Below are 22,428 nucleotides of genomic sequence, written 5' to 3'. Positions count from 1 at the left end.
ATATATATCATGGCACATAACAATGCCATTTATGTAGGTAAATAACTGCCGTCTATAATTAATTGAGGTGTACATATAACTACGCTGCAAGTATTGGAATGAAAATATGCTGTGTAATAAAAAAAAGGGTTCGGTATCAGAATACGCCAGCCAGCTAGTCCATCGAAGCAAATGTTGATTACAATATACAAAGAGCACACCTGGGAAATACGACGATCAGGTCTTCTGCTCCTCCACGAACTTCAAAGCCTCCTCGCGCGAGACAACATCAATAGTACTGGCCTTTTGCCTGAAGCTTACACCATAGCACTTCTCTGCCACGTGGAGCATTTCAGGTCGGAAGGTAGTGCAGATGAACTGCCCGTTGGTCGAATCCGAGATAGACTTGAGCATCTGTGCAACGGCTGTGCGGTACTGGGCATCCAGGTTGGCGTCAATCTCATCGAATAGGTAGAATGGTGCAGGGTCACAAGCCTGGATGGCGAAAACAAGTGCGAGAGCGCAAAGACCTATGGTAAGTTAGTTAGTAACTGCAAGACAAAATGCAGATTCGGACTGGAAATGCTTACTCTTCTGTCCACCACTCAGCTGCTGAATACGCTGCTGATCATCGTGCTTGCTATTGAAGCTCACACTGATGCCGACACCGACGTAGTTTTCGACGCTCTGCCGAGCTTCCTCGTCATCTGAGTCAACATCGTCATCGAGTCGTGTGGCACGGTCTGTCTTCCTTTGAATGATAAGACGACCACGACCGGCGGGAACGAGCTTCTCGAACACGTTGTGGAATTCGCGTGAGACTTGCTTGAAGGTCCGCTCAATAGCCTCATCCTTGCGCTGATCAAGAACAGAAATGAGATCATCGATGGACTTTTGGGACGCATCCAGCTCAGAACGACGTGTAGTAAGAGTCTCACGCTGCTTGGTGAAACTGTTATACTGTTCAAACGCCTTCTTATTAACGTGGGAATATTTCTTAAGGGCCTCATTGGTCTTGTGGAGCTTCTTGACCACAGTGTTGGAGTCAGTGTTTTGGTACTTGGTGAAAGCTTCATCCGGAAGAACACCGAGGGAACGGATGTTAGCAGCACACTCAGCAGCCTGCTTAGTGAGTGCTGCCTTCTTTTGCATGCTCTTCTCCATACGGCGCTGGTGCTTCTCGATAGATCGAGCGAGGTCCTCAATTTCCCGTCTGGTCTCTGAATTACGCTGTTGCAGATCCATCACGCGAGTATTGCCTTCTTCAATTGAGGCGTCAACCTCCTTCAATCGTGCATTGAGCTTCTCCAACTCCTGGCCAATGCGCTTCACTTCACGCTGTGTCTCTTTCAGATTACCCTGAACTTCCTCGTCAGCGATGTCAATGTCTCTGTTGAGTAACTGGTCAAGGCGAGGATTGAGATTCTCTCGAAGCTCAACTTCCAGCACAGATTTGCGTGCCTCGAGCTCGCTACGCTGACCGGAGAGCTCTTGGTATTGACGGCGCAGATCTTGGACTGTGCTGCTCAAAGTCTCTAGTCTAGCTTCCTCTTCACTGGTGAGAGCTTTCTGGAAAGGCGACGCTAGTTCGGTCTGGAACGCATTGACTTGGTCGTTCAGCGCGGCAAGGTTAGACTCAACATTTCGAAGAGCGCGTCGCTTGGCATCAAGAGTATCGTTCTTGTTTTGAAGAAGATCACGCTTGGCCCTCAACTCGTGTCGTAGAGGTCCACTGCTGTTCTGGACCTGATGTCTTTGTTGCTCGAGCTTTTGTAGTTCACCAACAGCCTTGGTGATCAGCTGGTCAAGTTTTTCCAACTCTTTCCGGATTTCGGTACCACGATTTCTCTTGGTCTCATACTCATCTCGCCACTTAGCTAGACTCTTGACAGCCTCCAGTCGCGACTGACGAGAGTCGTGGTATCCACCAGTCAAGGCACCGCGCTTGTCTGATCGATCACCCTCTGGAGTGATGGCATTGACACCATGGCTTCGTGCGTACTGTGACGCAACCTGCAGGTTGGGACAAATGATAGTCTTGCCGAACACGTGCTGGAAAGCTCTCTCATACGCCGGGTCGTACTGCAACTTGTCGATCATGGGTATTGTGTCGCTAGCACGAGGCATGTTCATTGGCCTAGAGCGAAGTCTGTTCAAAGGCATAAATGTTACACGGCCAGCCTTCTCCTTTTGTAGGATCTCAAGAACGGTCGTGGCAGTTTCATCTGTATCAACAACATAGTGGAATAAACTCTGGCCGGCAGTGACTTCGACGGCGGTGCGATATCTATCATTGACATCGAAAAGCTCAGCAAGAGTACCGTAGACTCCTTCGAGGTTGTGCTGGCGCTTGATTCGGCGCACTGCGGCGGTTCCGCGACTAGTGTTGTTATCCATCATTTGCGAGAGATTACGCTCAGCACGGTCAACCTCCTGGGATGCATTCGAAAGGACAGAGTCCAGCTTTGCTTCTTCTCTCCAGAGTTCTCTGCGGAAACATTAATATCTGGCTCTAGCCAATTAATGATTCGAGGGAACTTACTTTCTTTGGTCCATGAGACGGTCTCTTTCATCCTTGGCATCTTGTACTTGTTGGTCCACATTGTGCATTGTGTCGCCACGTCCATCGATTTGCTGCCGCAGGCGTTCAGTTTCCGGCTCTAAAGCAGCAATCTCGCGTTCTAGGTCTTGGATATCTTCTTGTGTCTGAGAGATAACACCCTGGACAGTGTTAATAGAATTATGGCTCTCGCGGACTTCCATATTAAGCCACTTGTCACGCTCAGATTTGTTCTTGAATCGCGAGTTTCGGCCCTGCTTTGCATACAAACGCTGACGCGATGTCTCCGCATCGGTCAACTGTGATTTGACCGCGTCTTCCTGGTCCTTCAAGGCATTGAACCTAGGGAGAATTTCCCGATGTTCAGCTTCACGCTCACTGATAGCGGTCTGAACAGAGTTGAGGTCGGAGTCGTAGCGTGATTTCAGTGCTTGTGCAGCAGCCTGGTTGTCAGAAAGAGACTTGGCCTGCAGTTCATTCTGAGCCAGAGTCTTAGATGCTTCACGTCGTTCGTCCTCCAGTTGAGCCTTGTCAACCTTCAGGAACTCAATCTGCTGCCGGCACTCAGCGATCTCAGCATCGATCTGAGCCATGGCCTTCTCGCCTTCGATGAATTGATCACGATTGTTGTCGGCATCCTCGACGCCGTTCTGTCGTCGCTCTTCGATCTCGTTGAGAACCTTACCGATCTCCTGTTGTTCGAGGGAGTAAATGGTGTACTCTAGACAGCGGCGCTCCTTGTCTTTCTCCTGATAGCTCCGAAGCTCGTCCTTTTCTTCTTCGAGTTCAGCAAGACGTTCGTTGATGTAGTCGAGGAGTTCATCGATTTTGGTGCGCTTGCTGTTGGTCTCATTCATGATTTTCAAAGACTCCGAACGACGAGCTTCGTAGACCTGGGTACCAGCCACCTCTTTAAGCAGAACCAGGCGCTCAGAGTCTTTCATGTTGGTCAACGCAGTCACTCGGCCCTGGGGGACAATGTAGTAAGGGTTCGAGCGGGAGAAACCAGCCGACTCGAGCAGGTTCATGACATCGTTCTTGGTGGCATTCTTGCGGTCGAGAGTGTATTCATCCTTCTTGATACCAATAGTACGACGTAGGACGACCTCGGGCTTGCCGGTGGGGAATCGATCGTCGGAGTTGTCGAAGATAATCTCGACATAGGCGGACATCACAGCCGAACCGGAACCTTCCTGCTTGGGGGTCAACCTATGTAGATTTAAGTGATACCAAGATACATACGTGTAAAAGAGCTTGGCGCTCCTCCCTGCCGAGATGAGTGTAGGCATCGCTGAGGACGAAGCGAATGGCCGCGAAGAAGTTACTCTTCCCGGAACCATTGCGGCCGACAATGACGTTGTGTTTGGGGGAGAATGGCTCGATGACCGTTTGGTCTTTGTAGCTAGATGCCGTGCGGAGTCAATTAAAGGTTCATAAAGTCCTAGGATATGGAGTGGAAATTACCTCTTGAAGCCTTGGATAATGATCTGCTTGACATACATCTTGAGAAGAAACGCGCGACGCGAGGATCAATCAGAGCACCCTCGGCCTAACGCGCCTGGCGCAAGAGTAAAAAGTGAGGATAGAATGCGCCACAAGGATCTCAGGCAGCAGATCTCTCTAGCAATAAACAGACAAACGCCGAGGGGTATCGTGATTGTGTTACAAAGCCTTCGAGATTGACTACGCGAGGAACGAAATTAGCGCGTCTCGTTGGGCGCGGGGTACGGGCGACTAGACGTGCCACCTAGACACAACTCTCTCATTGGATAATATTGCCAGGCAGTAATTTTCCAAGGTTGTATCCTCACTCTCTACATAATCATAAACATACCTAGGTAGTAAAGATACGTAAAGTCTGAGGGCATTCCATTGATATTTGATAAATATATACTCTACTGTAATTCTTATAGTATGAAACTACTTCATTTTTTATATTTAAACTCCACAAAATCATAGTATAAAAACCTAAACAAATCAGTGAAAAAAATCTATATAGGTTAAACTAGGGTCCTATATATATACTCTGAGCTGCCGCCATGCCTACCTCTGTACCCTTCGTAGGGGATTGATATATACATGCAATTAATTGATATTCCTAGTTAGTTATATATAGAAAATTTTGTTACATAAAGCACTAACATGCTTCTAATCGCCTTCCTATGTATCTAAAAGACCATTCAACACACATGACAAGGCCGTGTAAGCGACTGAATATTCTTACATAGTATATAAAAATAAACGTCCACAGGTAACTTGACATCAGTGTGCCAATTGAAAATGGCTTTGAACGGGCGGTGAAAAAGGCGGCCAGGTATTATCCAACGAGAGAGTTGTGTGCGGCTGGCACATTTACTCGCCCGTACGCGGGGTTCTGCCGGGCGGTGACTCTAATCTGAGCCACAGAAAAAAAAAAAACCTTGGGGACCCGACGGACGAATTCAAATTTCTACATTCTCAATTTTGAAGATCCAGAATGGCTTCAAATGAGAATACAGCCCAGGCAACTGGCATTGCAGATGGCCTCGCGCCGTCGCATACCTACGTGCCCAACCAAGGCTATGTGAACCCTGATACTGCAGACTCCGCCGAGGCGGGGCAAGATCTGCTCGATGAGCAGGAGGGGGAGGGGGAGTATGAGGATGACGAGTACTACGACGACATTTTCGACGAGGAATTGGACCGTGAAGATATTCTCTCTTCCGATAACTCCGATCTTACCAAAGCATACAACCGCCAACGCAGAATCAACGACCTCGCTAGCGACTCAAATGTGCCGAGATGGACATACCCCAAAACGAACACCCAGAAGCCCACCGTCAACACCTCCGCGTTTGTCGATGACCAGGTCAAGTCTCTCACTCGCCATGCAGCAAAGATCAAGCTGGACGACCAGCAGGCTGGCATTTCGGGGCGCACCGACAAGGGTGGAGATAAGGCAGACCGAGCCACATCAGAGCAAGTGTTGGATCCCCGTACGCGCATGCTTCTGCTGCAGATGATCAACCGAGGCCTCGTATCAGAAATCCACGGATGTCTGTCAACCGGAAAGGAAGCAAATGTCTACCATGCCATGTCCATTTCGCAGGAAGATGAGGATGCTGCCCCACTCCACCGTGCGATCAAGGTCTACAAGACAAGTATTTTGGTATTCAAGGATCGCGATAAGTACGTGACTGGAGAGTTCCGCTTCCGTCAAGGATACAACAAAAGCAACAACCGCGCAATGGTCAAACTTTGGGCCGAAAAGGAGATGCGAAACCTGCGAAGAATCTATGCCGCCGGTATTCCCTGCCCCGAGCCTATCTTCCTTCGTCTCCACGTCCTTGTTATGGGATTCATTGGTAGCTCAAAGGGTCTGGGCGCACCCCGCCTCAAGGATGTGGACTTCAATGTCCCTGAACCTGAGACTCGTTGGCGCTCATTGTATATCGAATTGTTGGGATATATGCGCGTTATGTATCAGACCTGTCGTTTGGTGCACGCTGATCTGAGCGAGTACAACATTCTGTACCATAAGGAACGCCTGTACATCATTGATGTCAGTCAGAGTGTTGAGCACGACCACCCGCGCAGTCTGGAATTCCTGCGCATGGATATCAAGAACGTCAGCGACTTCTTCCGCCGAAAGAACATTCTCATTCTTCCCGAGCGGACTGTATTCCAGTTCATCATCGCCCCAGAAGGACCCGTTGATGTCACCGCTGGCAATGAAGAGATGACCAGTGCCATCGAAAAGCTCCTCGTTGCCCGTGAAGAGGGTGACGATGAGCAGCAGGAGGCTGAGGATGTCGACACTGCTGTCTTCCGTCAACAATATATTCCCCAGACCCTAGAGCAGGTGTATGATGTCGAGCGTGACGCCGAACGCATTCGCGATGGCCAAGGTGCTGATCTGGTTTACGGAGACCTGTTGGCCGGCAGCAAGAAGGTCACTGCCACTGATGACGTCGAGGAAGATGCTGAGTCTGATGCAAGCGGCGGTGTCTCCGTCTCAGGGTCCGACTCCGACGAAGAAGAAATAGACCCGTTCGCGCCGAAGCCACCACGAGGCAAGCGTTTCGAAGACAAAGACTCCAAGCGCGACCACAAGGCAAAGGTGAAGGAGGAGAAGCGTGAGCAGCGGGCGAACAAGATGCCGAAGCACCTGAAGAAGAAACTTGTTTCTGGATCATCGAGAAAGAAGAAATAAGCTCTTGTAGCTTTCTGACCTTATCTTTCTTTGCATGTGCACGAGTTGCGATTGTTTGCACTCTGTGTCAATCTACCGCTTGGCATGATTTGATGATGAAATGCATATATGGATGGAGCATTGGGCATTTGATACCTTGGTCTATACTTGATAGAAATGGGAAAAAAATAAATAAATATTTGATGCAAGCTCCTCAAGACTCAACCCAAAAATCTCATTGGAGTACATTATCACTGGTCCCTGCCCATTATTTATATAGAAAAGTCACCTGCATAGTTTATATATCGAAATGTACATTGAGTCATCTTCGCTGTTTATCTCCAAGCTACAACACCAACAACCGGGTTAATATATAGCAAAAGACATCCAAAAAAGAGACGAAGCCGCATATACGGTCGACTACTTTCTGTTCATAGTATATGGGGTAAATATACCAGTGATCAAATAAAATCAAGGTAACAACTTATCAGAGCTCTCTTTGGACGTCACCCCAATCCGTCCTCTCGCCATAAATTCCCACAAGTGTCACCAAATAGTGCTTACATCCCGCGAAAAAGCGCAAGAGTATGCATCTAGAGAATGAGCATCGAGCAGAGAACATAAACGAACGAGCATGACGGAAGGTCAGACCTATTGTGTCTTCGTCATTTAAGTCACAATGATACCATAATCGTAATGTAGTAGTTAGAAGCGATCTCAAGATGCCAAGTATCCAATTTCCATCTTAGCTACACATGTAGCGGGAAATTTAGGGCGAGGCCAAGGATGGTAATGGGAATGTGCATTGGATGAGAGAGCAGCGAGAATCGGAGAAATCAAGCGGTGTGCATTTGGGCCACGACCTTGTTCCGTGCCTTGACCCTTGCATAAGCTTCCTCAATGAGGTCTCTCGGGAGGTCAGGGATTTGCTCTCCTTCGGCATTTCCGTCCGGTACCCCCGCCTTGGCACCTCCCGTATACTCATGTACACTATGTTCCTCGACTGCATTCTGCGCCTCAGGCTCATTATCTAGGTGGCCGCCCGAGATGCGCAAGAACTGCACCCGCATTGGTGCTAAGCCAACCCCAGGCCATATGTCAGAGGGGAGAAAATCACCCTGTTCAACGCGGAAAGTATCACGAGCAGCGGCATCTTCATCATGGAGCTGGTCCAGTTTGTGCCGGGTATCTCGGAGCACCTTTTCTACGCGTTGGCGAACATGACGCCGACGTGCTACTTCCAGCATCAGGCTATCGTAAGCATTGAGGAACCCGTCGTACAGGGAGTGCAGATCAGAGAGTTCAACGAGGCCAGAGTTAATGCGGTCGTTTTCCTCATGCCATACGCGCGTGAAATTGTGTGCCTGGGAAATATAACGGGGTAAGCGAGAGGAGGCGAGAGAGGATAGGTGGCTGTGAACTTCGATCGTTGCCTTGGAGATGGACAGCAGGGCATCTCGCTGAGCTTGTACTTGTTCAAATATGGATTCCATCTCATTAATGCGATCCTGGATCTCCATGACAACATCGTCCGCTTCAGGGGCATCTTTGATCAAAACAGCCACCATCTCCTGATACTCGGCGTCAGTCATTGGGTCAAGAGGTGCATTCAAATTGGCGTTGATCTCTGCCCCGATGTTCGGCATTCCGTCATTGCTGCCGTCAACACCAGTTGGCATATCCCCTGTGATGGACCGTGCAACTGCTCCCCCACCATCTGTGTGCTTCACGGCGGTGACACAAAGATCAAAATGTCTGACCAGAGCTTCCAAAAGAATGGCCATTTCTTGAGCATGGGCCTCCAGCGATTGGATCTGGCCCGGCATAGACGACAAAGTGAGAAGGCCGGAATCGGACGCAGACGAGGAGGAAGATGTGATTGATAGTCGGGATGACGCCAACTTAGTGGCTGTATGGTAGTGACGAAGCGACTGCCTGGTGGCTTGAAGTTCGTCATCAAATTCACGATTGGACGTGTCCAATTCGGCACGCGCTGTGTTAGTGCGGTCGATAGATGCTTTTAAGGAGGCATGTAGCTCTTCAACACCCCGCTCATCAACAAAATCATGAAGAGACTTCCGCTCTTCATCGCCAGGCCTGAATGAGGCGTGAACGATAGTTCCGCGGAGCACATCTAACGTGCTTCTGAGCCGAGCATCAGCAGCATCTAAATTTTTTAGTGCCACTGAAAACTCGTCACGGCCTCGGTATGATATTTGTTCGACCTCGGTACGAACATCGTATAAAAGCCGGAGTTGCCCATTAAGGCCTCGGCGTAAGAAGCCTGTCCGGGAGCACAAGACGACACTCTTCTCCAGCGCCGAGTGTGACGCAGTGACTATTTCATTGGCCCGCCAGACGTGAGTAATGGAGGAGAGCGAACGTTTGGCACCCAGCAGATACGATATCAGTGTGTCAACCTGGGGCAGGGACTGCTGGTCCCCTTCGTTCAGTCCAGCCTGCGGACGAATGGATGATGAAGATGACTGTAATGACGCCATTGTGAGAATTTGTGAGAACTTGTGAGAGAATCAATTAACCCTGCCAATGGCGCATTCGGAATAAGATATGACCAGGGTTGAGGACCAGGGTTGAGGAACAGATAAACCTCTCAGGGGCGAGATTGAAATTGACACAGCTACGAGGAAAGGGGGCTGATTGCACCACTTTCACTTCACTAAAACTCAGGGACACTTCAGTATATATGCCTGTATTTACCAAATCAGATTCTTGTAAACTTAAACAAGGCCAGAGGGGGAAATTGGTACTTTGTAGCCCATATACCAGGGAGTTGGGTGTAATGAGGACCCCGGAAGCTCGGTATAATGAGCCGGGGCTGTGCTTTACACGGTAGACCGAAAGTGAAGCACGAGCTCCAGCCCAGAAATGATTTGCAAATAAAGGGATAAAAAATAGCGTCTTACCAGTAGTTCTCGGTCGAGAGCTGATTCCTTGGGTAGCACGTAAATTGTAGACACGGCAAGCGGTTCATAGAAGGTTTAGATAGACCGGAGTAGGGTTTATGGTAGTAACCAACAAAGCTGGGGGCAGTGGGTCTCACAAAGGGTGAGTGTCGGTGTGAGATAGCTGCGGGACTAGTCTCAAAAATCATACAGAAGATAAGATGCCCCGTTTTAGTCCAGTTAAACCCAGTTAAACCCAGAAATAGCGAATCAGCCTGTCGGATGTGTAGGAAGTGATCGATTGAGGTGCGATGGCGTGGAGATGGCGCCATGCGGATCATAGTCACGTGCAGCCTCACCGCCCAGATCACGTATTTGCCGCTCTGCCGCTGTCACGCAATTCCCCGGACTCATCGATGGCGATATCCAAGACACATTCAGATTGTGCAATTTTCTCAGATCCTGAATAATTCTTTGATTTAAAAGCCTCTGTCGATCCCATTTCCTTTTTTTATTAAATTTTATACTTTCCTCTTTATTGTCCAAATTGATTTCAGTCGTCGAGTTCAATAACACTGTTATCTCAATCCTTCTCTCAGGGTACTCATATCGCCCCAATCGATAGCCCTTCACTCCCCTCCCTCTCGAGACTCTTTGTGATCTTGGGGAAATTTTCAAGGACACTCATCGTCACAACATTGATTGATATATTTCCTCTGTGTTTCTTGCTATAAACAATTTCGACTCAGGAAAATAGGAATATTTGCAAATCGACAAATTCTTATCTCGGTACATCAGGCGCGACCGTCACTCGCCCGAGCGGCCGTCCCCTTCCCCTCGCACCGCGCGAGACCGGATCAGTCACCATGGCCAATGCACCAGAACCCTCCTCCGCACAGCGAAGCCTGGTTATCGCGAATTCTGGGGTCAATGCGAACGCCGACTCTAACCGCTCTCTGCAGCACGGAGACACCGACAGCACCACACAAACCCTGGAGGAACTAGCGAGGCAAAATGTGGCTCCGTTCCTCGAAAAATATCAACCACGACAATATGCGCCTTTCCGCTCGCAAGTTTCAAATCGATCAGAGCAAAACCTTGTAAATGCCAGCTACTGCTATCGTCACCAACCGGACTCAAAATGTGGTAGACGCCAAGCTGATGAGCAGTCGATGACCCAGCTACAGTCCGAGCTGAACTTACTTCCTCAAAGTGACCAGCAGGGTATTGCCCATGTGTGGTCGTTGTTCTCCGCTGCTCCAGCGAAACAACGAACTCTCATGCTCCAGGGAATTCTAGCGCAGTCCTGCTTTCCCCAACTATCCTACATCTCTGCCAGTGTTCGCGAACTCATCCGAATCGATTTCCTCGGTGCCCTCCCTCCAGAGCTATCCTTCAAAATTCTCCGTTACCTCGATACGGCCTCGTTGTGCCGAGCTGCACAAGTTTCTCACCGCTGGAGAGCCCTGGCCGATGATGATGTGGTGTGGCACCGGATGTGCGAGCAGCATATCCGCCGAAAGTGTAACAAGTGTGGCTGGGGTCTTCCTCTTCTGGATCGCAAGCGTCTGCGCGAAGCCAAGCGTGAGATTGAATTGCGCGCCACCAACTGGGGCAACAACAAGCCTAAAGTTGGGTCCACTGAAGCCGCAATGGTCGAATCTTGCTCGACGGTGGAACCTGCAGTTAGTGGTAAACGTAAACTGCAATCTGATGATGAAGCCTCCGCCCTTGCAAAGCGCCATTGCGCATCGCCTCCCCAGTCTCCTGAAGAGGACGAGAGTTATTTCAAAACTCGTTACCGTCCGTGGAAGGAGGTTTACCGGGATCGATTTGTTGTCGGTATGAATTGGAAGCACAAGCGCTGCTCGGTCAAAGTTTTCAAGGGCCACAGAGACAGTGTCATGTGTCTGCAGTTCGAGGACAATATCCTGATGACTGGGTCCTACGATGCTACAGTTAAGATTTGGGACACAGATACTGGCGAAGAATTGAGAACTCTTAAAGGCCACGTTGCTGGAGTGCGATGCCTCCAGTTCGATGACACCAAATTGATCACTGGCAGTCTGGATCGCAGCATCAGAGTCTGGAACTGGCGCACAGGCGAATGTATTTCCAAGTACAACGGCCACGCCGAAGCGGTCATTGCCCTCCACTTTGATTCCACCCTTCTTGCATCTGCGTCTGTCGATCGCACTGTCAAAATTTGGAATTTCAAGGACAAGTCTACTTTCGTTCTTCCCCACCCACAGGGAGTTAACGCCGTCAAAATCGACTCGGTTTCGCGCACAGTTTTAACCGCCTGCGACGATGGTGCCGCGCGCCTTTGGGACCTGGACACCAAGACTTGCATCCGAGTCTTCCACAACCACATCGGCGCCGTTCAGCAAGTAATTGCTTTGCCCCGAGAAATTGAACTGGAGAACCACCTCGCCGACTGCGAGAACGACCACGTCAGCACATCTTCTCAAAATGGCGATAACATCATGAGCACGCTTTCTCCTCTTCTTGAGGCCAAGTCTTTGTCTCTCCAGAACTCACCATTCGGCTCCTCTTTTGACCAGGATCAAGGCCGCATCGAACCCCCGCGCTACATCCTCACCAGTGGTGTGGATACAACTATCAGACTGTGGGAAACTAGCACCGGAAGATGCCTTCGTACCTTCTTCGGACATTTGGAAGGTATTTGGGCTCTTTCTGCTGATACCCTGCGGATTGCCTCTGGTGGAATGGATCGCATGGTCAAGATCTGGGATCCTCGCGTTCCTACCGGCCAGGATACCTATGAAGGTCACAGTGCAGCTGTCAACTGCATTGGCCTGAGCGACAGCCGCTTCATCACTGGCGGCGATGACTATCAAGTTCGCATGTACGATTTCCGGGCCCAGAGTGGCTAATTTCTTTTCTTTTCCTTTGTCTATCAAAAGTACCCTTTTTGATTGGATCTTTTCTATTATCACAGGGTGGGGCGCATTATTGCGGCGCTGCCATCTTCTCTGTTTATTTTTATTACTGCATCTCCGGTGGATGGATGGATACCCTGGCGCATTGGAGCACAGTGGCTGTGGCTTAAACAAGGTGATTTAGCCTCACATATGGCCACTCACTGCATTATAGGCGCTACTTTTTGTTTCTACTACATGTTTTTCTGTTCATGTCTGCTTTCGTGTTAATAACATGTTCCCCTGTTTCCATAGGACAATGGATTTGAATGAACATCGAACATTTTCCCATATGATGTGATGGCCTTCTAGTTCCTGTATTGGACGGTGGAAGCCGACTGGACGGCCCACAGAGACGGAGCTGAATTCAACTTCGGCATCAACCTTGGAAGTATACAGTTGGTTGCTTCCATGGTTCAACTGATAATCTTGCAATCCTGGCTCCTATTTCTATCCCGGTTTCAAATTAATAGTCGGCCCCGGACTTTTGGCTTTTTAATATTTACTTATGATTTACGACATAGTATGTTTTCTTCCACCACGCTAACCAAAACTCATGGTAGCTTCTAGACGCTATGTCTTCTTTCGTCGAGCTAATATTGATCACATACAAATTTTGGACTTCTGAATTAGTGGGTAAGGGAGAGAATATCTACACAGAAGACTAAAATGACCACGAAAAAGACGCGACAAGGCCGCATATTCAGCCAACCATTCTTCTAGGACATCAAATTTACTAACAGGGAAACAAAAAACTAAAAAAAAGGATGGATAATCCTACGTAATCTTGTGGTCATTTTTGATGATCCGTGACTGAAGAAGATCCGGACCTGGTGCTACTATTCTCAATTTGGAGCCAATATATTGACTACGTACTATAGAGGACCAGTAGCATGTTCACTGGCCTAAACACGCATATATCTCACCTACAACCCTTTGTTACTCTATTTCCAACTATTGTCACCCTCTGTATCTTATTATAGAAGAAAATTCAACCCACTCGCTCCCTCCAAGCTAAGATAACTATAGTTATTATGACGGACGCTCCATCCGATATGTGATCTGACCGAGTGTGGTCTACTCAAATGGATGACATTTTAGCCGGTTAGTACATAACCTAACCATGCAGAGTAAGACCTCGTTGACACGTAAATCGCCTTAGACCACCCGGAAAAGCTAAATATGGATGCTGAATACACCTCGGCATCTAGCTCTTCCAAATCTAGCTTTGACCTCCCCTCCACACCTAAGACCCAGTCAGTTGCTGTGATTAAACAGCCTCGAAGCGGTTACAAACACTGTTGGGGATGTTGGGCTCATTGGAAGCGACTCCCGACAGGACTGAGATTGCTTCTAGTTATATTCAGCTTAGTCGTCATTTTAGTTGCTACGGGTTGGTTCGGCGGCTCGTATCTGGCAGCTAAGAACCGCATCGAAAAGAAAAGACTGGCAAAGCTTGATGCCGGGAATGCCTTGCACTGGCGTGCCTTGATAATGGCCCTGCCCAGCGAGTCTTCCGTGATCCCTCGGTCTACTGCCATACCGTCTCCTAGTGTTACCATTCCGATTTATGTCTTCACAGATCCTGCACGAAATACATTTTTGACTAAGGTCTGTGTCGTTACGTCCACGAACGGTGTCGTCTCCCTCGCTCCCTCTATGGGCGCGACAAGAAAGATTTGAATTCGAGTGCCACATTGAACCCTGTCTTGGGTCAATTGATGTGATGGATTTGGGGTGAGATTGTGCAGAATCTGAGGTCGGGGTATTCATATGAATGAATGGACGTTGCTATTGAGTGTCGTATTGTTATTGTATGGTCCAAAGCTATTATCTCCTGTTGCTGCAGTTCCACTTTGAGACATGAATGCAATTCCATTGTTCCTGCTATTGAGCCCCCGGTACTATCATCTACAACCCTAATTGACTTACCTTGCATTCATCTCCATATCCATGGACAACCGCTTAGCATTCAAATTGGTATCATCTTATCTTCACTTCTGATTTGGTTCTTGGGGTACAGTTTCAGCCATTCAATGCTTTGATATCGCCATTGCTTGTGCCATCACCACTCCAGCATTCAAAACCATCTTCATACTTCTTCTACGCGCGTCCCCAAGCATCGCAGATTGATACATGCAAGTCAACCCAAGCACAGGAGCGACATTCCGTTTTCGTACCCGGAGAACAAATACGTGGCTTTTAATGCCACACAATCCTCCGTCGATTTAATCTGGCCAGAGTTCGTAAGTATCAACCCCTTGAGACTGTTGCGATTTCGACACCTGTTAAACGAAAATGACCGCAGCTACTTCACAGCTTCTTCGCAGCTTGCAGCCGCGGAAATTCGGCCATTCACTATGGCATATTCTCCCGAGAGACTGGTGCAGGTTCACCAGGCCTTTCAACAAACTACGAGCAACTTCTACATACTTCCGCATCTCGATGGTCCATATCACATGAGAGAACGTGCCGCTACGCGTGCCGACCCAACTGCGGCCTGGCAAGACAGCGACGAAGATGACAGCTTCGCATTTTCAAACAAGCAAATGCTGAACAAGCGCAAGCTATCTCTTTTCTATGCGGGAGATCAAGAGCCTCGATCTGACAAAAGGGCCAGAAGTGAGTCTCCGGTTTCTATGTTCCGTTCCAGACTGAGCCCAGACACGGACGATGAAGACTATTTCTTTCCTTCGACACCATCCCATCATAGTGAGCCCGATAGCTGGGACAGATATTGGGCCGTCAAGCCCGAGACAGAAACACCAAATTCACGATACAGCCTTCGACGCCGCAAGAAGGAATCGTTGTCAGAACCATCACAAAAGAATGATACGACCAAGGCCGAGGCCGAGGCATCAAAGCCGACTGGGGACTTCCTGCCTGCTGGTAACGAACTTCCCTTGAGAGGCTGCGATGCCTGCAAAGAACTAGGCTTGGAATGCTCGCTTGCATATGATCCCGATCCGTTCGCCTATCCTTGCGTAACATGTGAAGTCGATGGTGTCTTTTGCATTGTGAGCCCACCCCCCAAATGGAAGCGATCATGCGAGAGTTGTAAAGGTCGGAGGAAAGAGTCTTGTTCATATCGCTACGCTGATTATGACCATTCCCAACCTTGTCTCCAATGCCTAAACCATGGGTTCGAATGCGTTGCTGGACCAGCCAGATACCCACCTTTTACACTCTTTTCCACAAGCGAACCAAGCGAGCGGAGCAGTTCTCCAAAGATTGATTCTCCAGCTACCTCGAACTCACCCCAAGGAACCCCCGACTCCGACGTTCTTGAGGCATCCAAGCCGAGTGCGCAAATCAGTTCCCCAAAGATCGATCCTCCAGCTACCTCGAGCTCACCACATGGCACCCAAGAGGTCGAGGTCCTCAGAGCACCCACGCCGAGTCAACAACCAAATTCCTCGGTCATCCAACCAAAGATCCAGACTCCAGAGACCAATCCCACAAAGCACAATCCTAGGGAGCTCCCTCCCCTCCATTCACCAACACACAGCCCTCCGTCGTTGAGGGACCGAAACCACACGAGGTGATTGTAATCCCTGATTCAGACGACGACACCCCACACACTCCGAAAAGACCGAGCTCCCCGATTTATATTTCTGATTCCGTTGAGTCACCCACTCACGCCACTGTCTCAAATAACATTGCCTCGCAGTCGGCGAATACCCAGCGAATCTGGACTGAACTTGCTCATCCCGTGGTGTTTCTCGCAAATGAGCAGGACGGATCTCCCACTTGCCACTGGTGCAACAACTTTGCGTATGGCATCAATGGCCTCGGTCCTCGTAACCCAGAGGTCTGGGTCTTTGACGACGGCACGATCGTTGAGCTCCAGGATGGTCATACTGGCGAAGGAAAGGAACAGAGCCGGATGTGTGCCTCCTGTGTATGGGATCGATGCAAAATCATACAATGTTCCCACAATACCCTCGATCTACTACCTTTGTCTTTGTCCTCTAAAAGCGAAGTACGAACTGATGCTTCAGCACTTCTACGCCAAGCAACTGACGCCCTGATTGACCCCAATACTGGAAAGGCTGGTCCCTTTTTCCCAAGTCCCATTTATGAATGGTGCAGTCTATGTCGAGAGCCCGCATTCGCATCTTGCCAGGTGGCTCAGCCAGTCAATGCCTACGCAGAGGTGGTGGACTGTGATGAAGAATGTTGTGGGTGTGGACTGATGCTCTGTGAGCATTGTCTTAACCTCACCAAGCAATTCCAAGGTAACCTCAACGCTGTCGTTGAATGGGGCCGCACCCAGTCTAACCCGGTGTCCTACCGAGCTGATATGGAGTACCTCCTCTCAGGAGCGGAGAATAACACCATGTACAAACTCTACATGGAGGAACGTTGAAGGTTGTTTTTTTTTCCTTTCTTTTATTGTATCTATCTCACCATAGCTAGCAAACAACAGCTAAGTGAAGTTGACATAATGCAACATGGCTTTAGTTTCAATTTAGTTTCTGCAGGGCATGCTAACAAACGGATGTGTTATCAAATCTACATGTATGATTGTTTGGATGGTCTTTGATGAGTCGTGCACGCGCGACAGTGAGGGTATTGTGCTTTATTGTTAACAGGTCAATAATACCACAATAGGATCGCAATAACACCATAATAGGAACAGATTTAATATTCTCACAAACAATTCCAAGTGTATAATAGTGTTATTGACAATTAATCCCATTCACGAGTCTCTCCCATTGTGCGAACTACTACTTACTCTAAATAACTAGTTAGTATAGTACCTTCAAGTATAAGTAAGACCTTCAAAGCTACAACTTTTTAATGTTTCTTCTCTTCCTAAACATCTTTCATATCTTTATTTCATATCTTTTGCTTGTACTCTTACATTCACCTTTTTTCTGTTCATTTTTAAACTTTTCATCTACAAGACGCTGGTCGTCTGTGGATAGCCCTGGGTTTCGTTTCCGCTCCGGAAAAAAAAAATTACCTTCTTTTCTGCCAAATTCGTTCACAACCCCAATCCCCTTGTACTTCCAACTAAACGGAGGTAAGGGTGCTGCTTTGATCCCGTCTTCTATTTTCCCCTGGTTGCCCCGAGCTGCGACACGAGGTGCGCAGCTCATCGCCACGACGTCTTCACCAAAGAGACGAAAAGTTTCCCCAGAGCCCACCAGTCCAGGCCTTCGGGCTCGACGTCACGGCCGCTCCGAACCTCCACACTCTCGCCACACGTCCTCCTCCTCTTCCCGCGGTCAGAGTTCGTCATTGTCTCCGCCTCGCTACGTGCCTGCGCATCTGCAGTTTCAGTCCGGAAGCCCGCCTGGCCGCTCGCTCACCCCCGCGACCGCGACCGCCGGACTCTCCCTCTCCAGCGACCATTCCGATATGCCCTCCGATACTCAAGAGGGTACACCTCCAACCCATGGGCGATCCCCTTCTCCCGGTGAGAAGCGCCCGGCATCTGAGATCACCGACTCCGACCCCGAAGGAGGCGTGAGCACTGTCTGCAACAACGCGCGCACATACATCATCCCCCGCACATGCGACAGCACAAACGATGAACCCACGGATCCCACCACTTCGAACAATGACAAGACCGGGTCAGCATCCTCCTCTAGCGAGGAGTCCAGACCAGCATCGCCCAAATTAGATGACATTCCCACGATCGATGAACAGGTGGCTGAGGTGAATGCGCTGATGACAGCGCCGTTGAAAGATGGACAAAAGGGCTTTGTTGTTTCAATGGCTTGGCTGAAGAAGGTGCTTGCACGCACTACAGCCCATGCTGATCACACTGACAAAGGACCATTGGAAGGTGATGTTGGTCCCGTCAATAATTTGAACATAATGCTTGACACCGACCCGGCCACGCCCAGCTTCAAAGACGAAACCGGTGAAACATTTGTCCCCATGCGTCCTGGCTTGCACGACTCTCTAGATTTCGCCATAATTCCGCAAAATGGCTGGGACCTGATCCAGAAGTGGTACGGCCTCGCCGACCAGTCACCTGTGATCATTCGCTACGCTCACAATACCAGTCAACCCGGTGATCCCGAAAAGATCGAATACGAGACTTATCCCCCGATTTTCACCATTTTCAGGTTGGCCAATCCCGCCGCGGGGACCACCCCAACCATCTTGAGACAAACCATCAAACCATCTGTCAAGATCCTGGCCAGTCGCCAGACGAATTACCAAAAATGGTTGAAGGATGCCAAAGAGCAGACTGGTATTGACATGTCGACCAAGGTTCGAGTTTGGAAAATCCTCCAGCTGCCTCGTAGCACCACTGCATCAGCTTCGGCAACCCCAGCTGCCTCCCGCAGCCAATCGCCAGCTCCTCCCTTGGCTCTGATCTCGAACCCCAACGACAAGCTCATGTTCGATTTGAATGCTTTCCTTGAACTTCAAGAGGGAAGCCACCGGGTGTTGCTTGATAATGTCAAGGATCAAACTCAAAATGCAAATTACAACGGTCGTATGACCTTGGATATGGCTGGTCTCAGCGTGACGAATTGTGTTGTTCTTGAAGAACAGGTCGGCAGCTCCAAAGGCGGAGAATGGGTGTCTGAAGCCTCTGCCAAAACCCTCAAGAGTCTGGGTATCCCTGTTGATCAACCGAAGAACAATGCTGTTGCCAAAGTATCTACCGCTAAAGACGCACCGAAGAGCACACCCAGCGGCAGGACCACCCCCTACCCCGGCACCTGATCCAATTAGGGGGCTCATCTCTCGAGGTCGGAAGGGTCGACAGCTTATCGTTGGATTACAAAACCTTGGCAACACTTGTTACATGAACTCAGCGTTGCAATGTGTGCGAAGTATTGAGGAGTTGTCGTATTACTTCCTTAGTGAGTATACTGATCTTACTGTTGGATACTGCGGATGAGACCTTTCGAAGCTAATCTTAATCTGCAGGTGGAATGTACAAACCAGAGCTGAATCCTGGCAACGTCCTTGGATGCGGCGGCACTATTGCCAAGCAATGGGCCAACTTGCTGCAGGAGCTTTACAAGTCGGACCCTCAGCCAAGGTCTGTTAACCCCTATAGGTTCCGTTCTGCCGCTGGTCGGCAACGTGAAGACTTTGCCGGCTACGAACAGCATGATAGTCAGGAATTTGTGATGTTCCTCCTTGATGCACTGTCGGAAGATCTAAGTCGCATCATTGGTAGCAAGCCAGCCACTGTCATCCCTGACTCCACTGATGAGATGATCCACAATCGCAAGGCTCTTGAGGATTTCGGCAAGAAGTGCTGGGACCTCTATGAGGCCCGCAACGCCTCCGTTATCACTGATCTGTTTGCTGGAATGTACAAGTCAACACTGATTTGCCACAATTGTGAAAAGACCAGCATCATCATGGACCCTTTCACAATGGTCACTGTGCCCATCCCAACGGGCCCAACGCTCATCAACCGAACAATTATCTTCTACCCTCTCGACGGCCCACCTGTGTCTCTGAAAGTCCGGCTCGATGAAAACGATACTTTGAAGACTTGGAAGGACTTTGTCGGCGAAAAGATGGGAATTGACGGGGAACGCATCTTTGCAGCAGAGACATTGCACAATTCCTTCTGGCAAACATTCTGCGACGATGACGATACTTTCGGCAGTCTGCGCATTACCCAAGAAGACACCATTGTGTTTTACGATCTTGGTCCTCTTCCAGCATCTACTGATTCTCCTGACGCTACCGATGATGATGATGCAGTCCTTGTACCCGTTTTCCACCGCAAACTTGTCCCGCGGAAGAACAAAGAGGGCACTCATGAACTTTTCGGAATCCCATCCTTCATACGCCTTTCTAGTGAAGAATCTCGGGACCTTGAGACGATTTACCGCAAGCTTCTGACTCAGGCTAATACTATGACTACACAAGACATCTTTGCTGCCGAAGAAAACAGCCACGACGATAATGCAGCTGACGACTCTGACACCGTGGTCACCAACGAGGATGATGCACGATCGGCAGATTCTCGAATCAAAACATCTTCTGTTGACGGCGAAGACAGCATGGTTGACATTTCCATGCAAGCTGAGCAAGGGCCCACGCCTGCCGAGGGCACTGATGAGTCGGATTCTGACTCTGACTCCGAATCTGTCAAGTCCCCCCAGCATCCTCTTGCTGGCAAGATTCCTGCCAGTTTATTGTCACTCTTCGATGCAACGGTCATGAGCACACCTAGCACTCTTCCTGATGGGCGCAATATTTCCACACTCAAAACCTACCCCTCCATTTCCTCTCGCATCCCACCTCCTCTCACTTCTACTAAGGTTTGTTTATTCCGTCTTGTCCATTCGTATTCAGCTCGCTAATGTTTGCCAGGGATCTGATGCTTCATCTAAAAGCTCCGCAGATGACAATCTCGATGATGACATCGATACAGATGAATCAGATTCGACACAAAACTCAGCATCAGCGCTCGTTCGCCAAGGTGATGCCATTCTGCTTGACTGGACTTCCGATGCCATTGATTCCCTTTTCAGCGGCAAGCCACGCGACCCTGAGGAGCTAAGAGGTCGCCCTACCTTCATGAACATCAAGAACGTCTTTGATCACACCATGGTGGTAAGCCAGAAAAAGCCTAAGCTATCAACTGTATCTCTGGACCAATGCCTGGACGAGTTCAGCAAGGAGGAGATTCTTTCTCGGGCAGACAGCTGGTTTTGTCCTCAGTGCAAGACCCACGTTTCGGCCACTAAGAAGTTCGAGCTGTGGAGAACCCCGGATATTATGGTCGTTCAGCTCAAGCGGTTTAGCCAATTCCGCGGCAGGAACGGACACAAGATCAGCACTCTCATCGACTTCCCCTTTGAGGGACTGGATTTGAGCAGCCGAGTTGAAGGCCCCATGGATGGAAAGAGTGCGGTGTACGATTTGATTGCTGTCGACAACCACATGGGTGGAATGGGTGGTGGCCACTACACTGCCTACATCAAGGACTTTGTGTCTGGTGCCTGGGTCTATTGCAACGGTTCGATACCCCTCCTTTATACACTAATTGGAAGATATCTTACTAATATGAGTTACAGATACCTCTGCGAAGACTGTCACAGACATCCGGTCGATCATCACTCCGGGTGCCTACCTCCTGTTCTACCGCCGTCGCTCCGATCGTGCGTTGGGCAACCAGGAACTGCGGGAGCTGGTTGAGGGCTACCGGAACAGCGAGGCGAGTGCATCCGGCACTTCCTCCCCCTCCCACAGTCCCGGTGGTTCCCAATCACCTTCGAGGGACAGCGGTCGTGTCCTTGGCGGCGCACCCCCCAAGGGGTCGTCTGCCTTGGCCGGAGCAGGAGTGGCACCCCGAGTGAGCCGGGGGCAAGACTCCCTCGGCAATGACCTGTACTCTTCTGCCGAGGAGAGTACTTCAGACTCAGAAGACGGTGGCAGCGAAGGTAAGAAAATCGACTTCGAGCACGAGAACGGGGGATCGCAGGTCGACTCCCTCAGCAAGCTCACGGAACCCTCTTGGTCGTTCGACGCCGCTCACGACATCTCACAGATTACGGGTGGTAACGCTGCCACAGAAGATGGTATCTTTGAGGGTCGATGTCCATGGAGTGATGGCATGGACATCGACCCTCAGTTTCAGCTTGGCCTCACTTCTGGGGGTGAGGGGGAGGATTCCTCCGATGATCTCCCAGTCGTGGAGCTGCGTGTGGGGTCCGAGGATGTCACAATGTCCTCGGACCCATGAATATTATGACTTAAAGAAATAAAAAAAAACCCCCAAATTGGTGGATGGGGGAATGGGGGGTGTTTTTCTACATAGAGGGGGGGGACGGGCAAGGTGGCCCATACAAAATAAAAATTCTGTTTTCTTGTTTTACTTTTTAATCACATTCTCAATGCAATGTAAGAGCGAGGCCAAACTCAAGTCAATGT

General features: G+C 49.5%; 6 protein-coding genes across 6 annotated transcripts; 4 read left to right on the top strand and 2 right to left on the bottom strand.

Moving 5' to 3' along the window:
* Positions 1 to 216: 216 nt before the first annotated feature.
* N7487_005426 (chromosome segregation protein SMC) lies at positions 217 to 4,114 on the bottom strand (the record flags this gene model as incomplete). The annotated part of the gene is made up of 5 exons (XM_056873173.1): positions 4,004 to 4,114; positions 3,782 to 3,941; positions 2,522 to 3,732; positions 570 to 2,467; positions 217 to 509 (listed from the first exon to the last, which is right to left on the bottom strand). Exons 1-5 carry the CDS (start codon positions 4,039 to 4,041, stop codon positions 217 to 219), a joined length of 3,600 nt encoding a protein of 1,199 aa, XP_056730893.1. The 5' UTR covers positions 4,042 to 4,114.
* A 901-nt stretch (positions 4,115 to 5,015) lies between these two features.
* Positions 5,016 to 6,731, top strand: N7487_005425 (serine/threonine-protein kinase RIO1; the record flags this gene model as incomplete). Its single annotated transcript, XM_056873172.1, has 1 exon — positions 5,016 to 6,731. One exon carries the CDS (start codon positions 5,016 to 5,018, stop codon positions 6,729 to 6,731), a length of 1,716 nt encoding a protein of 571 aa, XP_056730892.1.
* Positions 6,732 to 7,546: 815 nt separating this feature from the next.
* N7487_005424 (autophagy-related protein 17) lies at positions 7,547 to 9,211 on the bottom strand (the record flags this gene model as incomplete). The annotated part of the gene is made up of 1 exon (XM_056873171.1): positions 7,547 to 9,211. One exon carries the CDS (start codon positions 9,209 to 9,211, stop codon positions 7,547 to 7,549), a length of 1,665 nt encoding a protein of 554 aa, XP_056730891.1.
* Positions 9,212 to 10,479: 1,268 nt separating this feature from the next.
* Positions 10,480 to 12,510, top strand: N7487_005423 (F-box/WD repeat-containing protein; the record flags this gene model as incomplete). Its single annotated transcript, XM_056873170.1, has 1 exon — positions 10,480 to 12,510. The coding sequence occupies one exon, from the start codon at positions 10,480 to 10,482 to the stop codon at positions 12,508 to 12,510; it is 2,031 nt and encodes a 676-aa protein (XP_056730890.1).
* A 1,227-nt stretch (positions 12,511 to 13,737) lies between these two features.
* On the top strand, positions 13,738 to 14,238 carry N7487_005422 (uncharacterized protein; the record flags this gene model as incomplete). Its single annotated transcript, XM_056873169.1, has 1 exon — positions 13,738 to 14,238. One exon carries the CDS (start codon positions 13,738 to 13,740, stop codon positions 14,236 to 14,238), a length of 501 nt encoding a protein of 166 aa, XP_056730889.1.
* Positions 14,239 to 14,915: 677 nt separating this feature from the next.
* Positions 14,916 to 22,240, top strand: N7487_005421 (Peptidase C19 ubiquitin carboxyl-terminal hydrolase 2; the record flags this gene model as incomplete). Its single annotated transcript, XM_056873168.1, is given in 7 exon segments — positions 14,916 to 15,974; positions 16,031 to 16,896; positions 17,466 to 19,179; positions 19,196 to 19,388; positions 19,456 to 20,813; positions 20,866 to 21,514; positions 21,573 to 22,240. 7 exon segments carry the CDS (start codon positions 14,916 to 14,918, stop codon positions 22,238 to 22,240), a joined length of 6,507 nt encoding a protein of 2,168 aa, XP_056730888.1.
* Between the last annotated feature and the right edge of the window lie 188 nt (positions 22,241 to 22,428).

Source organism: Penicillium crustosum (assembly GCF_028827405.1).
Source record: "Penicillium crustosum strain IBT 35664 chromosome Unknown utg000002l_segment0_segment0, whole genome shotgun sequence".
Lineage (NCBI taxonomy): Eukaryota > Fungi > Ascomycota > Eurotiomycetes > Eurotiales > Aspergillaceae > Penicillium > Penicillium crustosum.
This window is presented reverse-complemented; position numbering and strand designations above follow the sequence as displayed.